The following is a 17,557-nucleotide window of genomic DNA, read 5'->3' on the forward strand; positions in this document are numbered from 1 at the left end:
GATTTATTTAAAATAATTAAAACGTTGAAACATGGAGATACGGTAGTTTTGTCTTAATGTGTCTGTCGAAATTCAGGTCTGAGTCCATGACTACACCGAGAATTCTGGCTTGGGTTGTGGTTTTTAATCACTTTTAGTCATTCTTCCTTGGCTCCAAAAAACAATGACTTCACTTTTGTCTTTGTTTAATTGAATAAATGCATAATGTAGCATTGTAGCCTGCACGAGTACTCTGAGCACTACCATTTCCTTTTGACCTTTTTAAACACAATAGAACACTGTTGCACCTTGATAGATATCATTGCTTTCATGATGACATGGCGGTCTATGCTAAAGGCTCTGCTTCAGGGAGCAGAACAATGTTGACGCAGCACTTGTGTGCAAGGTGTGCTCTGGATACTGGAGGTGGAAGCAGTCATGGATGAAGTTCTCACATTTGTTACTTAAGTAAAAGAATCAATACCGCAATGTAGAAAAGTAAAAATCCGGTGTTCAAAATTTACATGAGTTAAAGTACAAAAGTATTGGCATCAAAACATCCTTTACGGTACATGTCACGAATATCTAATTGTGCCTACACGGCGGATTCTGCCAATGCTTTTCAATGGGAACGGAGCGGTTTGTTGCCATTCACGTATTTCATTGGCAGAATCCGCTGCATAGGCAGAATTAAAGTTCAGTGTGACGACGAGTACATTTTGTGCCAGGGACCTCCCTCCGTACAAGATTAGTGTTCCAAGAATAGCCTATTTAAATTTCCCCAGGATCGAAAATAGCAGATCTACAAGCTGCCTAAAGCCTACAAGCTGCCTATTGCCTATTTAAATTTCCCCAGGATTGAAAATAGCAGATCTACAAGCTCACAACGCGTTGCACCGCGACACACACGTTGTGAGCTTGTGGATCGGCTATTTTCAAATAGCCAATGTTTTCATAGAGTTGGTTGCTTGTTTCTCTCACTAAATTTGGCAACAGTGAAGGTGAGAGAGGTAATCAGGTTGTGGGAACAGGATGAGAGGATGAGAGGAAAGTCCCTGGACAGACAGCCAGTGTTTGGTTTGATTTCAGCTACGCAGCATCAACCTGTATGAATGAGGCATCACCAAATGAATCTTCTGATGTGAAATACTCACTTTTTTGGATTGTTTATTCTCATGTTCCCAGTGTGTTGACCTTAAACACACCCATTATTCATTTTATTAGCTGCAGCTGTGTTGCTTACTGGCCTGCTGTGTTTTTAATCTGCAGTAGTTGTTGTAGGGACAAACCGCTGACTTTCAGCTGGCTGAATTTAGTTTGGTGCCCTCTAGTGGAGGGAACTGGCGTTCCCATGGTGCCCTGCTAGTGCAGGGGTTTCATAGACTGTAAAAAATATGAACAGACCTGTTTTGAAGCCGCTTTTTTGGCAAATTCAAATCCACCATCTTGGAATTTCCGGTTCCGAAAAGCAACCAGAAACGAATGCTATTGGCTGGAAGGGTGGCGAGGGCGGGTCTTCACTCAGTAGAGCCAGTAGCCGTAGAAGCATGCCCCACTTAATCATCATTTATTTAATCAATGGTACCATAATTTACAAAAACGCATATCATGGTAATTGAAATGAGACTTTAAACTAACAAATGAAAGCATAAAGTATTTATGACAATGATTACTAAGTTAATAAAATCAAGTGTAAAGTCTGGTCAAATCCCCATTGTAATCAACTAGAGGTTCGGGCCATTGCGCGGCCCTTCCGTCTAACCGCTGCGGGGGACTCCCGTCTAGAAGCCTGTAGATGTTCATTGCAACAGCGGTGCGCGGAGGCAAAAACTAAAGCGGACAGACACAGACACAAAACAGACACACAGCCACGCATGCGCGCCACTCTCAATTGTATTATAGGATGACGTGGTAATTCTTCTGCAGCCAGCAGGGGGGAAATAGCGACACCTGTGAACTGCAGTGCTGAAAAGCATTTACATGGTCTTCATATCCAGCAGAGCTCCCTTGCCGCCTGAGGGGTTCCCACACCTTTCCACATCAAGGACCCCCAAATAACCGTGACCTCTGGCTGTGGCCCCCCTATTACAAAATGAAATTTTGAAAATAGTGAAAATAACTAACCCTAACCCTTGTTTTTTAAACCGCTTTTAACCCATTAAAACGCATCTGTGTAACCACTTAAACCATTATTTTATACTTTGGCTATTCAAAAATATCAGATCTACAAGCTCACATTAAATTAACGTTTCTGTTCAGAACAATTAAAGATTGTTCTCTTCCGTATTAGTTTTAGTTCCTATTCAAATATTGTTTGTTTCTGTTTTTTGTTTCTGTTCCTCTATGTATCTGATATGTTTGATATGTATGGTTGAAAAGGTCACAATTTAATAAACATCTATGGCGCCTCTATTTTGGAAAGATTTTCAATTTCGTTACAACTAGTGCGATGCCCGCTCGGAATGCATGCCCCTTTGTTTAAGCAACACCCCTTGTACCCATTGTCATACTTAGTGCAATATTTATTATCATAGTATTTGAATTCCAGTCTACCATGTCAGTTATATGATGACATCATATTGATGACATCAGGGATCTCCATATATGGGCTTAAAAGGGACACAGACAGACACGCAGACAAACAGATACACAGATACAGATTTGTGCCTTTATAGATACTTTTGTTCCACCAACTTTACACCAAGCATTGCATTCCCTCGGGTCCTCAGCAATACACACACCAACTTTGAAGTCAATCGGTCAAACGGTTCTCAAGATACGCACAGTAACTCACAGAGATATCGTGCATTTATAGACGGACTAGTGCCATGCATGTTCGGTATCTAAACAACATGCTAAATGACATCATATTTGTAGTTAAGAAAAAACTCATCTAAGAAACAAAAACATGAGAACTGTTACTAAGATAATATCTACATAAACTAGCATATTGAGTCTGAAGAGGTGAGTGCTAGGGGGTGAGGTGGAGTCTGAAGAGGTGAAGTCTGAAGAGGTGAATGCTAGGGAGTGAGGTGGAGTCTGAAGAGGTGAGTGCTAGGGGGTGAGGTGGAGTCTGAAGAGGTGAGTGCTAGGGGGTGAGGTGGAGTCTGAAGAGGTGAGTCTTCTAAATTGGGAGCGATTCTGCAGTTCTTACTGCAATGGGAAGTTTATTCAACAGTTTGGGAGCCAAGAGGGTCTCCTTCAATATAATATTCTGTAAATGATAGTCCCATTCAGGGCAAAATAAACAATAAAGCAGAGCATGGCAATGTTGTGACTGACAAGTCACTACCATGGTGATCATGATAGGCGTAGAAATGTGCATAACCAGCTCTACCCTCTCTTCCAAATATGGTCACTTCTGGCTGCATATCAGAGGTGCCGAAGGTCAATTTGCCGAACTCGAGGCTTCACAGCGGGAAATCATTTACAGTTTTCTGCTTTCCCATTGGCTGGTTGGGGTGTCAGTCAATGATATTCATCATAATGACATCGACGGGAAGTGACATCACGATCCCAGTTGGAAATAAAGCAGTTGGACGGCCCACCAACATCAGTTGATTATAAACGTTGTCCTGCCATATTTCACCACTATAAAATAACTATATCCAGTTACAATTTGAACTAATATTTTTAGCTATAGCTAGCTAGCTATAAATATCTCGCAGAGTGATGTCGATGGAGGAGGAGAGCGGTGAGGACATTGTTTCAGAATTCCTGCGGCAGAACCGCGAACTGGCCCCGTGGGTGAAATCTTTCAGGGGTTTCTGTGAATCCAACAAGCAGTGGTGTGCCAGGCGGGAGTTCATCCTGCGAAACATGGAGGCTTTCCCCACCGTGGAGAGAGGAGTCCCCAGCCCTGCTCTGGACAGACTGCTGTCTCTTTCCATGGCTTGGGCCAACCACATGTTTCTGGGCTGCAGGTACCCGACGGCCGTAATGGACAAGATCGAGGAGATCGGCGAAGGAATAGTCGTCGCATGCGATGTTCCAGATCAAACGAGAGATGAAAGAATTACTAAACAAAAGAGGAGTTCTACACGCGGGGCTGACGCTGAGAGATTTGTGAAGAAAAAGAGCAAAGTTAATGGGTCTTTAGACGTTGCGGTGCGAACGAGAGATGAATTTATGGCTAAAGGGAAAAGGAGGGTTACAGCTGGGTCTGACCCGCATCACCACCGCTTTGTGAAAAGGACCAAAGTTAGGTCTAACGACGGTGAACGGTTGGCCCGCTGGCCGGCCAACGGGTCGATAACCACAGCTAGTTATTCAGAGATCAGTACCGCCGGCGGCACAGGCTCCAGCTGAGACATTCTTCAATGTACATTAAGGCCTGTGGCCTGGAGGTTGGTGTCAGCTGGTGGCTCTTTGGGCATAAACTTGGACCATTATTTTAAGATCCTCCGCAGTTAGTTTAGTGTGGAGTCCAGTCTCGCCATAGACAAATTCATTCAAATGTTGTAGATGACTGACTTCATCAATGTTAATCTCACTAACCGCTGGACCGATCAGCGTCAGATTTATTTTTTCACGTATTACGTATATTTTTTGAAATATTGTAACTTTAAATGTAGGCTATAATTTAAATGAATGGTGTTTGGATCGGGCTTAACCTTTGCCCCCAAAGGGAGTCGTACATCATAAATACGTCACGGATGAGTGATGCCATAGATCAGGGGACTTCAAAGTTTTTCAGGCCATGGACCCCTCAGCTGAGAGAGAGAGATGAAGCAGGGACCCTCCATTACATATTGTAAATTCCAGATAAAACTTTTTCGTAGATTTCATAGACAGCTTCATAGACTTGTTTGACAGCACTGTCATCAGTGTATTTTCTGACTTTTAAAACTCTCAGTACTTAAACCTGACCTCTTAGGCTCTGTACTTGGTCTGCTCTTTTTCCCTCTACACCAAACTGAAAAAAACAAACTGAAAACACCAAACCGAAAATAGACGATCTACAAGCTAACAACACGTCGCAGCACGACGTGTTGTGAGCTTGTAGATCGGCTATTTTCGGCTAACGTTCCCCTCAGAATATAGGGATGCTAGGGTTAATGTAAATACAAGGAAAAGTTCCTATCACAAAGATTTGGAGACCCCCCTGTAGTAACTCCGAGGAACCTTTAGGGGTCCCGGACCCCCTGTTGAAGACCCATGCCATTGATGACACAGACTGATCAGTATGTCTGATCCATTGAGAGCCTTGTCGTGCAGAAACGTCTAAAATGAATGCCCTATGTTATACTTGTCATAATATGACTGTTGATTAAAAGTAACTTAAATAGCTGATCTACAAGCTCACTATACATACAAATGTACTTTTATATTGAGTGTTGTGCATGCGTGTCCTGAATAGGTGTTTACTATTAAGGAGATACTGTAGGTGTTTAACTTTTTTTTTCTTCCCTTTTACTGAATTCAAATTTTAATGTGTTTCCTTTGCTTAATGTTTTATGTAAAGCTCATTGAATTGCCTTTGTTGAAATGTGCTACACAAATAAACTTGCCTTGCCTTTCCTAGTCCACCTGTCCCCCATAGAATTGGCTTAATTTATGGCTCATTTGGGTGGTTTAGAACTGTTCCATTGAAGGGATATTTCACTTTCAAAAAAACTTTGGGTCATTTTATCGTCTACTCGGGCGTTTGTGAGCCCCCCAGACAGTTTTTAAGTTGCTTGATTCAGTATTTAGATATTTGATATTTATTTTATCAGACACGCCCCCCTTCCTATACAAACCCATTATAACTTCAAACTCCATTTTTAACATGTTAGATTAATCGTAAACACCCGTCCTTAGTTCTGGTGACTGAAGTTGTCCTTCTAATACGTGAGGAGACCGTGTTTTGTCAATTACTTTAGGAAAAACGTTATCGAAAAAACACGGGGCCCTCGCGTATTAGGAGGGCAGTATGAGTCACCAGAACCAAGGATGGGTGTTTTTGATAAATCTAACATGTTAAAATGGAGTTTGAAGTTATAATGGGTTTGTATTGGAAAGGGGCGTGTCTGATAAAATAAATATCAAATATCTCAATACTGAATAAAGCAACTTAAACTGTCTGGGGGGCTCACAAAAGCCTGAGTAGACGATAAAATTACCCACATTTGTTTTGAAAGTGAAATATCCCTTTAACTGCTCTCTACCTTGCCTTGATAAAAACTGAGAAAACAATGGTATGACTGACCGTTAGTATGAATTTTACTTAAATTAAAACTTCATGGGCCAATAAGTAGCCTAAATATTAAACTAGACAATGTAATTTGTCTCATATTAGGTATAGTGTTGGTATTAGCCATGCATGTGTTATATAAATATCTATTGTAATAAGTTAAAGGAGATCAAATCCATTGACAATTGGCTCCTTAAAATTCTATGCATCTAATCTGTTTTAATTTAAAATTTTAAAGTGAAGACTGTCTGTCTAATATTCAACTGTCTCTATTATTTCCAACACTGATGTTTTCCCCCCCAGATAACAACTGCAATACATGACAACAATAGAATTGAATTGAATTCCTACTGTACTTTAGGACACTTTCTCAATATCGGGTCCAGGGACCACCGGGGGTTTATGGGCCTGTAACTCTGAGAGTGTACAGGGGTCCATGGTCTAATGCATATCAAACTGGGGGTCCTTATAATGGAAAAAGTTGAGGACCACTGCTTATTATGATGTGAATATCCTGTTACAACTAAGAGTGACTGATGACTGCAGAAGTACTTGGTATCAGTACATAAGGGTCACGATGTTACTGACATTTTATGGTACCTAAACAAGCTGATAAGAGGTTTCCGACATTGCCACTGACATTCCCAGTAACATCTATAGACTAAACATCCAGACCTGACATCTGTTCTTGGGAGACATTCAGACATATTCCACTATATAGGCTATGTGGATACCTTCCGCTATACCTTTGTTGGGGGACTATTCTCTATTTCCAAATTGTACGTTGAGCACATTGGGACTTACTGTATGATGATCAGACAGAGTTCTGGGGACTGGGGAGGTGGGAAAGAGGCTCTATGCACAGCAGCCATATTGGAAGGAAATTGGGCCTCTTCCTTACTTCCTTCACAGGTGTTTCCAATGATACTAATGAAGGCTCTGTTCCATTTCGTGTAGCATGGTTCTCAAACGTTTTAATTTCAAGGACTCCCATAACTCTGAGAGTGTACAAATGGAACCAAATGGTAAGGGTCCATTTGTTCCATTTGTACACTCTCAGAGTTACACACCTGTAAGGGGACTCCCAAACTTTGAGACCCACTGGTGTCTCCAGTGAGCCATCTTGCACAACATCAGCCCCCTGACTCTGTTTGACCATAAATGGAACAGAGCCTTAATTAGTATTATTGGTAACACCTGTTAAGGAAGTAAGAAGAGGCCCAATTTCTTTCCAATATGGCTGTTGTGCATAGAGCCTAGTGGAGATGTCCTCTCTCACCAGGGTACAGTATGTGAACTACACTTTAGTTGTGCCATCGCTGCCCTCTCCTGGTCAGAGACATTATTTGTTGAAACTTTAAATTGCTTTTGCATTTTAACCACATTAAAGCAACACTATGTAGTTTGGGGCTTCAGTGGCCACTTTGGACACAAATAACATGGCAGCCAACTAACTATTGTTATTTTGTCCATACTGTAGGGCACTGTTTGTCAACGTCAAGGTCATGGACTACCAGGGATCCAAATGGACCCTTTCAGGTCCATTTGGTTCCATTTGTACACTCTCATGCCAATACTTTTGTACTTTTACTCACATTTTGAATTCATTCACATGTTACTTGCAACAGAGTACTTCTATATTGCAGTATTGATACTTTTAGATAAGTAAAACACTTGAGTACTTTTTCCACCACTGCCTTGTTCTGTGGGCACATTTTATGCAAAAAGAGAATGAGGAAGCCCCACGTGAGGAGAATGAGGAAACCCCATGGCTCATACCATTTTTTTCTCAGAATAAGTTTGGGGATATATCTGGGCGGTTCAAACTCGAGAGCGATTCAATTGTAAAAACTTGGTATCTGAGCAACATTTACCCAGAAGCCTAAGTGTCTGCCTTTAGGCCTGTCATGTTTGAAGTGGGAACCCCCTATTCATTAAAATGTGTGAATAGGCCTATTCATACTGTAGGACACAACTTTGCAATCATATTTACAGTTCACACACTATTACACTTAAAGGACCACAATGGAGAGCTTTTTTTCAGTTTTTATCATTTTGACAGATATGTACAAACATATGTTCATGTATTGTCTATGCATTTTGTCAATAAAAACGATAATCAATCACCACACATTATTTCTTTGTTATCGTTTGTTGCAGTACTTTGAGTACACATCCCAGCAAGAGCTTTGGCATAACATCCACAAGCAATTGTGTTTGAGCCACAGTAGTATGACTACAATTATTTATCTTTATATTCAGAATATTTTTACTCACAAAAAAATATGTTTCAACAAATTTCATTTTGTGAGTATTTTCCTAATAGGAGAGATACTGTGTGTATTGTGTATTGTGTATTGTGCGTGATATCCGAACTTACTGTGCTTGTCAAATATTATTGCAGCAACCCGGAAAAGCTCTTTTAATACTAGATTAGGATGAGGATTGTACAAATGACATTATAGTTTGTTGTCTGTCCGGCTGGAACCACTAAAACCACTGTTACGATACGTTGAATTGTCTTATGTTTTTAAAAGGCCTTCTTCTAAAGGACTGCCGTCACACACATAGCTTCAGGATGTTCAATAAAGATATGAATTAAATTCAATATCAAACATATCATACAGACTACACTTCCCAAAAGGAAATGCATGTATTTAATCCATGTCTGACTAGAAACAAGGATAAAACATATCCCCTCCGGCCATACAAATATTTGACCAAAGGCGGGATAACAAAAGCACATGGATTTTCCGTGTTACCAGCCCCAGCAAATCCAACCCTATTTTATATTTATGGTTGATAATATCACAACAATCGTAAATTGTCAAAGTCAACAGAATATCAGTGGTATTCAAACTTTTAGTGCCCAATGCACACAATGGCTGTAGTCTAACATTACAATACGTGTGGATGTGTGAGCTGCAGCATATGCACACTATAGAAGCAATTTGTAAAATGCAATGCTGGTATGCAACTGGCACCATTTCTGCATACCAGAGTCAGCATCTTACACACACCTGTTTGAGAGAGTTAGTTGACCAACTCAGGTTTGCATTGCAGCAGCTCTAGTACTTCCTTATAACTCAGTTGTTAATATGAAAATCAGGAAACTATAACTGCATACTTGTGCTTTGTGAAATATCCCATTACCCTTTTGTATTTGGATAATTAACAAAAGCTTTTGATCTCAGAGAAGCTTAACTCTACTGCGTGGCGTACCTTGACCTTCTAAAGAGTACAGTTATATCATTCAATAAATTTGTGTGATGAGTCAAAATCTCAAGGCATACCTGTATTGTAGCTTATAGAATTGCTACTTTTGGCATTGATTTTTTGTTTATTTTTGTTTATTGTGAACAAAACATTATCTATAAATGACATGGACACTGGGTTGAAAAGTGGTTAAGATATATGTTGTTAGGGTTTATATTGGCAAATGAATGTGCACAAAGTACAACTGATATAGTTCATTAAAAATAATGAATAGCTTTTTGTATATAGTTGTAGGATATATATTGCAATAACAGTGGTTGTCAATGTCACGAAATCTCACGGCACACCTGGATTTTTTGGCACACTGAGTACCACTGGCATGGGTAACCGGAAGAGTGGGCACCTCAGCATTGTGGGCAGTCTGAGCACCTCAATATTAAATAGCTATTTTCTTTCAAAATATATATACAGTATAGAAATAAAAGTAAATCATTTGGAAAATGGGTCTGAAGTTGAAGTAGCCTACACATGATTTGAAAATGCACGGTAGCCTATATCATTATTATCAGTGTCTCGTCCTGGGTCTGTCCCCAGCCCCTCCCTGCTCCTCTTTGGTCTCTGATTGCCTAGAGTGGACTCAGCTGCGGGTGGCAGCCGTGCCTAGTTGGCTAAGGAGCAGACTGTATTTAATACTGTCGGTGACTGCTCAGTTCTCTCTGCCTTTAGTTCATTATGTAGTGTCAGGTAGCTCGTTTCCGGGTCCCCGTGTCTCCCACGTGTCCAATTAATGACTTCCGCCGTGAGGTGTAGGCTACATTGTTATTATTTCAGTAAAGATGTCGTTAAGGAATATTCAGTATAGAGCGTGCCAACACGTCGTCACCAGGGGGGGGGGGGGGGGGGGGCGGCATAGTAGCGCAGACATGTTTGTTTTGGGCAATGTTAAGTCAACCTGGTTTATACCCCTCAAAGATGTCCGCTGCTACCAAAAGACACTTGTTGACGCCCCCTTCAGGATTTTTGGCAAGCTATAGGCTAGTAGGCCTACTAGCTACTACCATGGAGTTAAGAACGATGATTCATGCATGCAAGGAAGGGCAAATTATGTCAGCGACGTGTTTTTGATTGATTGAATTAGCAGTTTGCAAAAAAGCACAGTAAATACAGTTATCCATAGGCCCCCTGACCACAGTTCCATACAAGGTCTGCTAAGAGGATTTTAAAGCCAAGAAAGCCTATGGCGTGTTTCCATTGGGGTTCTTTGTAGGCATACTCAATTCATCGAAACATTAATGACAGACACACATACAATAATATGCAAAACATCATATAAACAGTTTGAAAAAAGAAACAAAAATACGTACAGTTAAAGGACAACTTCACCACTTTTCAACATATCTTCATATAATAGGTCCTCACTAATGCTCATGATAAAATGGTAAAAAAAAAATCTAATCAGTCTGTGTCTCAGAGGAGGGCTGTAGACAGTTCAGAAACCCGTCTACCAGTGACATCATCGATGGGGAATCCAAGCTAATAGAAACTGCAGGCTTTGTATTCCTGGAAAGTTGCACTGCAATAATAGATGCCATTGTTCTCGCCTTAATAAAAATCTGAATAAAAAAATTGTAATCTTTTTGGGGAAACAAATCCTGCCTAACGATGATGTCACTGGTAGACGGGTTTCTGGACTGTCCACAGCCCTCCTATGAGACAGAGACCAAGTAGAAAAAATGGTATCATTTTATCATGAGCATTAGTGCGGACCTATTATATGAAGATAGGTTGAAAAGTGGTGAAGTCGTCCTTTAACAGTTCAAGGCGGGTGCTAGGCGGCTGGCTTTTTCCACAATGTATATCTGATGGACACATCAGTCTGTCAACTGTTGCTGTTGCTGATAAAATACACTAGTCCAGGGGTCTTCAACGTTTTCAGGCCAGGGACCCGGCCCCTACCTCGTAGTACTGCCATTTATAAACATACCTTATTAACTGATGTCAATACTAATATCAACAATCTGTCAATTGTACAATAATTGTGTATACAAGCTATTAAAAATGGACAGAATCATGATTTATTTTAAACATAAATGTTGTCTATGTTTAAAAAATATTAAAAAATAAAAAATAATTATGTCTAATCAAGCAACAATTTCGCGGGTCCCCTAGGGGTCGCGGACCCTCTGTTGAAGACTTCTGCGCTAGTATGTTATATAGGCCCTGACCCCGCCCACACACGTTGTGAAGTGAAGTAACCATGGTTCACATGACGCTCGTCTGTCACAAGCGTCATGGCGCTACTTGTTCCTGATTTTGACATTTCTACATTTACAACCCGTACATGTACATTAACCTTTACATTTCAAATGTAAAGTGCTGACCCCACGGCCATAGATATAAAAAGTTAAAGCGCTTTGGTCTAAATACCCGTATCTTCCATTATTGTTGAATAAAAAGCATTTTTATTTGATTGGTGGCCATTTTCTCAGAATTTTCTCCATATGCTTTCAACCACGCGACCCTATTGGTTGGAATGTGTACTGCACTTTGATACATTATAACTCTATGAAAAAATGGCCGCCAATAGAAGTAAAATGCTTTTTATTGAACAATACGGAAGATACGGGTACTTAGACCCAGGCGTTTTAACTTGTTACATCCATGGCCATGGGTTAAGCACTTTATATTTGAAATTTGAACGTTTACGTAGATGTACGGGTTGTAAATGTAGACATTTCGAAAACCAGGAACAAGTAGCGCCATGACTGTCATGATATGACAGTCAAGTTTCAGGACAGAGAAGCCCGCCGCCCCGCCCCTCCTGCCACTCTCTCCAGTGACGTCATGTTCCGGGGCTGACACAGAGAGATGGGGAGTGGAGCTAGCAGCACTGATGGTGAGTTTTACTGTTCTGTCTCTAAACCAATAAAAACGGGTTACATTCCGCCTTGTCACATTTCAACACCAGACCCAAAGGGGAAGGAGGAAGCGACCAGGGCTTTATATGTTTCGTCGCAACTCAGACACAAACGACAGTCGTTTTTGGTTGTCGTTTGTGTTGTGAATTCGCTGTTTGGGCTCGGGTCAGCTTTAAAGATAAAGACGCGTATTATCGACAGGCTAAAGGCGCTCTAGCGGTCGCACACGAAGACAATGTAAGTATACTGTATATACACAGCTCCACGTTCCGGCTCTATTTGTTCCCCCGGCTCCATCTGCGTCAAGGCTGCTGGCGCGACTCGCGAGCTAAAGGAACACGACTGATCTACAAGCTCTCAACGCGTCGCTAAGCCACGCGTTGAGAGCTTGTAGATCGTGCTTTACCTACAGTACCTGCTGTGCTGTGGCTCATTAACCGGTGGATTATTATGTGCTCGTCAGTGGTGGTGTAAAGTAACGAAGTACATGTACTCAAGTAACAGTACTCAAGTACTGTATTTAAGTACAATTTTGAGGTATTTTTACTTTTACAATTTTCAGTGCTATTACTTCTACTCCACTACATCTCAGAGGCAAATTTTGTACTTTTTACTCCACTACAATTATTTGAACTCTTTAGTTACTAGTTACTTTGCAGATTTTGATTATTATTACAAAACATACATTAACCACTTCAGCTCTAGATCTCTGCTATTTTAAAAATATTTTTTGAAAACTTAAAATGGCACATCTTTTACTTAAGTACTCATTGGTGTCATAACAGCATTTAAAGAGGATTGTTGAACAGTATTAACCTTGTTAATGACTTAAGAGTTCTGTAACATGTGTGTGGTTCAGAACCATAGAGTTATATTATCATAACAGTGCAATAATATAATATAGTGCAGAACTGACAAGAATATATATATATATATACATATAATTGCCTTGAACTGTGTAAAAATAAATGCAAATAAACGTAGGAATATAAACTAAAAACAACAAAACAGACTATAAACGGTATAATAATAATGATTATTATTATAAAAACTTTACATAGCACAAAACAAAAGTTTACAAAGTGCTGCATGTACATAAATATATATATTTACATTTTACAGCACTTTTATGTTTGCTATCCTTAGGTGAAATATTTCACTTAGTGGGTATTCTCAACACATATGCTGGGAATTTGTGCATTATGTCACCCTATGTTTACAATGTTAATTCGTTGTGCTTGTCAAACATTATAACTTGCAGCCGTGGTTCTTAAAGTGGGGTCCAGGGGTCCGTGGGGGGGGGTTCCAGGGGGTCCATAGCAAAGTTAGTTTATAGCAATCATTTCAACCATATTTTATATGTTGGCTATTCAAAAATATCAAATATATGCCGCACTATGATCTTGTAGATCTGCTAACATTTTGAAAATTTGTGCAAATCTTTCAATATACTATTGAAAGCGAACATTATTAACTCAAATCTTTGCTTTTGGAGGTCCCTGACACAACATATTTTGAGAGGGGGGGTGTCTGCGTCCGCAGCCAAATGCATATAAATTAGAGAAAGACTGACTTCCAAGCAGCTCTGGCAAGCTTCAGCAGAGGATTGTACTAATAACATTATGGTTTGTTTGTCCGGTATTATATGTGCTGCTGCTCAGCTATTCCTGGTCCTGCAGTAGTAGCATAGTACAGTACTGTGGCCTTCTGACAGACAGAACACACACACACACGTGTGTAATCTGGAGCCAGATTATTGAACCATTTTTGGATTACTGCCTGCACTACTTGGTGCTGTCTGCACTTTTGACCCGAGGTTTTGACCCGGGTCAAGTGACTTAACCCGGGTCAAGTGACTTAACCCAGTTATAACCCTGTCTCGCGCTAGTGATCAGTGCATTTGTTAAACAAAACCTTTAATATAGTTGCTGCTGTCGGGAAGAAAGCTGTATCTCCGTGTTTAGACTTTCTATGTTTTAAAAAAAAGTCAATTAATGACCGTCCTGCATCATACAAGAGTATTAGAAAAAAAGTACTGAAAATGCTATTTAAAAAAGAAAAATTGCTATTTAAAACATTTCGCTGTTTTTAAAATCATAATAAAAAAGGAACGGATTTGGACATGCAACCTTTCCACCCGACCGGAACGATTTGTAAAACAAAACCTTAATATCAGATGCAACAATGGCCCTTATTTATTGAATTATGATATAACTGTACTCTTTAGAAGGTCAAGGTACAGTACGCCCGTACAGTAGCGTTAAGCTTCTCTGAGATCAGAAAGCTTTTGTCACATAATTATCCAAACACAAAAAGAGTGATGATGAAATAAATAATGGGATATTTCACAAAGCACAAGTATGCAGTTGGTTTCCTGATTTTCACATTAACAACTGAGTTATAAGGTAGTACTAGAGCTGTTGCAATGCAAGCCTGAGTTGGTCAACTAACTCTCTCAAACAGGCTGCATGGCATTAGCACTGGTTATTACCATGTCCTGTCTGTGTTTCCCTTAATATGAAAAGTTATGTTAACTCAGCAGTGGTGGATAAAGTACTCCCATTTTTTACGTAAGTAAAAGTATCACTACTGCAATCTAGAAATGCTCTGTTACGAGTAAAAGTCCGGAATTAAAAATGTACTTGAGTAAAAGTATAAAAGTGTTGGTATCAAAATATACTTAAAGTATCAGAAGTAGAAAGTACTCATTATGCAGAATGTCCCATTTCACAACTTTTCAAATGTATAAAAATCTTTTCAAAATAGCAGATCTACAAGCTCACAATGCATCGCATCGTGATTTATTGTGAGTTTGTAGATCTTCAATAGAGTAAAAAATACCCCAAAATTTTACTTAAGTACAGTTCTTGAGTAAATGTACTTAGTTACTTTACACCAGTGTGTGTGTGCGTGTGCGTGTGCGTGTGCGTGTGCGTGTGCGTGTGCGTGTGCGTGTGCGTGTGCGTGTGCGTGTGTGTGTGTGTGTGTGTGTGTGTGAGTGATGCTGACTGGTATGCCGAAATGGTGCCAGTTACATACCAGCGTTGCATTTCACAAATTGCTTCTACAGTGCACATCCACACGTATTGTAATGTCAGACTACAGCCATTGTACTACTGACTTATAGTCTGTTTGGATTGATTGAATACTTTATTAGCAGTTTGCAAAAAAAAAGAGTACAGGAAAGTACAGCTCAATACAAGGTCAGCTAAGAGGATTTTAAACCAAGAAAGCCTATGGCTTGTTTCCATTGGGGTCCTTAAACTCAATTCATAGAGACATTTATTGACAGACAAAGTACACTACTATGCAAAACATCATATAAACGACAACGTTAACCACTTAGAGGAGTAGTGTACTCAAAAAATGACTTATTTTCTATCAATTAGTTACACATCCCATAAATTCATGGAGATCTTTTAGTTTTTGTCACATTCTTAACCCTTTTAAGACCTGGAACGCATCTGTGTCACTTCTTTGGCTATTCAAAAATAGCAGATATACAAGCTCATAGCGTGGCACCGAGTGCCGCGCTATGAGCTTGTAGATCTGCTATTTTTGACAAATCTTGAAAAAAAATGTTTTAGATTTTTATTTCCAAAAACAGGATTAGGATTTAGATTTTTTTTAAAGAATCGCCTCAGGTCGTAATGGGTTAAACCAATAATTTGATGACTGTCTCCATGCAGAGAAGATGAACAACGTGCCCCCCCCTCTCTCTCTCTCTAACATCTAACAACCAGTGTACCGACCTACTGTCCATTTTGCTCTCCATGCAGAGAAGATGAACAACGTGCCCCTCTCTCGATCGGAGGTGTTCGGGGAGCTGAGGAAGGATCTCCTCGAGGACACGGCCTTCCATGGATCCGATGCTCACGTCTTCATCATCATGGGGGCGTCGGTAAGACAACACGGTACTATTACTGCCCAAAGCCCAAAGTGCAGTAACTACGTTTTTTGGACACAGACCTATTTGTGTATCCCCAAGGTCAAATTAGCCTTCGTGGTTTTGGGGGATAAACAATAGGCTCTATACACAGCAGCCATATTATCACTTCCTTCACAGGTGTGACCAATGATACTAATGAAGGCTCTGTTCCATTTAGTCTAGCACAGTGGTTTCCACGACCCCCATAACTCTGAGAGTGTACAAATGGAACCAAACGGGTCCATTTGGTTCCATTTGTACACTCTCAGAGTTACACACCTGTAAGGGGCCATTTGGAAGCCCATGAGGGTCCCTGGACCCCAACTGTAGACCCACTGGTGTAACAGAGTGTTTCCAGTGAGCCAACATGCACAATATCAGCACCCTGACTCTGTTTGACCAGAATGGAACAGAGCCTTCATTAGTATCATTGGTAACACCTGTGAATATGGCTGCTGTGAATAGAACCTATTACCACAAGAACAGATAAACAATTAGTGTAATATCGCTATATAAATGGTGCATTTATATAGCGCTTTTATCCAAAGCGCTTTACATACATTGTGCATTACATTCACCCATTCACACACATGCATACACCGATGGCGGAGGAAACCATGCAAGGCACCAACCTGCTCATCGGGAGCAATTAGGGGTTCAGTGTCTTGCTCAAGGACACTTCGACACTAACTCTGGGGGAGCCCGGGATCGAACTGAGAACCTCACGGCTCCCATCCGGCCGCTCTACCGGCCACTCTATCCCTGAGCCACTGCCGCCCCCCTTATATGCCGATATCTCATTTGGCTGACCAGTTGAAACCCTTTTAAACCCATTTATCAGTTAATGTATTTTCCGTAGTTACTGCACTTTGGCTTTTGTAGGGCAGCTGCACCATTATGACCAAAATGTTAATTACGATAATGTTTTATCAATACTTTATCAATGCTATGATTATTTATCACGATTATTCATTGAGTTTAGTGACAAAAGCATTTTTATTGGACTGTCGCATAAAGGTAACGCTGCTTTTCATTTTCTTTTAAAAAGAAAATAAATTGGTCCTCCTTATTCACCTAGTGTGAATTCTGTGCATCTCAGAATGAATACCAAATTAAATCAACAGAGCACTGCTTTTACTCTTACATAGCGCTACATTCCTGCTAATCGAAATGTTTAATAATTAGAGTAATCGTGCTGCACTTTAGTGCAGCACGATTTAGTTTATTTTTGTGTGTTACGATTTAGTTTATTTTTGTGTGAAAGCGTAGCCCTAGTCAGTAGGACAACTTGTGAAAGAAGAAATGCATACCAAAGAAAAGTGAAGTGCTGTTGCTGCATAA

The 17,557-nt window shown here is 40.3% G+C and overlaps 2 protein-coding genes across 2 annotated transcripts in view; one reads left to right on the forward strand and one right to left on the reverse strand.

Annotated features, from left to right (window-relative positions):
- Positions 1-17,557, reverse strand: part of LOC311052793 (glycerol-3-phosphate dehydrogenase [NAD(+)], cytoplasmic) — a 346,962-nt gene that overhangs the window by 277,511 nt on the left and 51,894 nt on the right. The window lies entirely within an intron of this gene.
- LOC311052790 (glucose-6-phosphate 1-dehydrogenase) overlaps positions 12,323-17,557 on the forward strand; it is a 33,123-nt gene continuing 27,888 nt past the window's right edge. The window contains exons 1-2 of the mRNA XM_084067995.1: positions 12,323-12,525; positions 16,068-16,189. Coding sequence (XP_083924121.1) covers positions 16,073-16,189 — 117 coding nt within the window. The 5' untranslated portion in view covers positions 12,323-12,525; positions 16,068-16,072. The remainder of the gene's footprint in view (positions 12,526-16,067; positions 16,190-17,557) is intronic.

This window comes from Gymnoscopelus microlampas, assembly GCF_963454915.1.
Source record: "Gymnoscopelus microlampas genome assembly, chromosome: 10".
NCBI classification, from domain to species: Eukaryota; Metazoa; Chordata; class Actinopteri; order Myctophiformes; family Myctophidae; genus Gymnoscopelus; species Gymnoscopelus microlampas.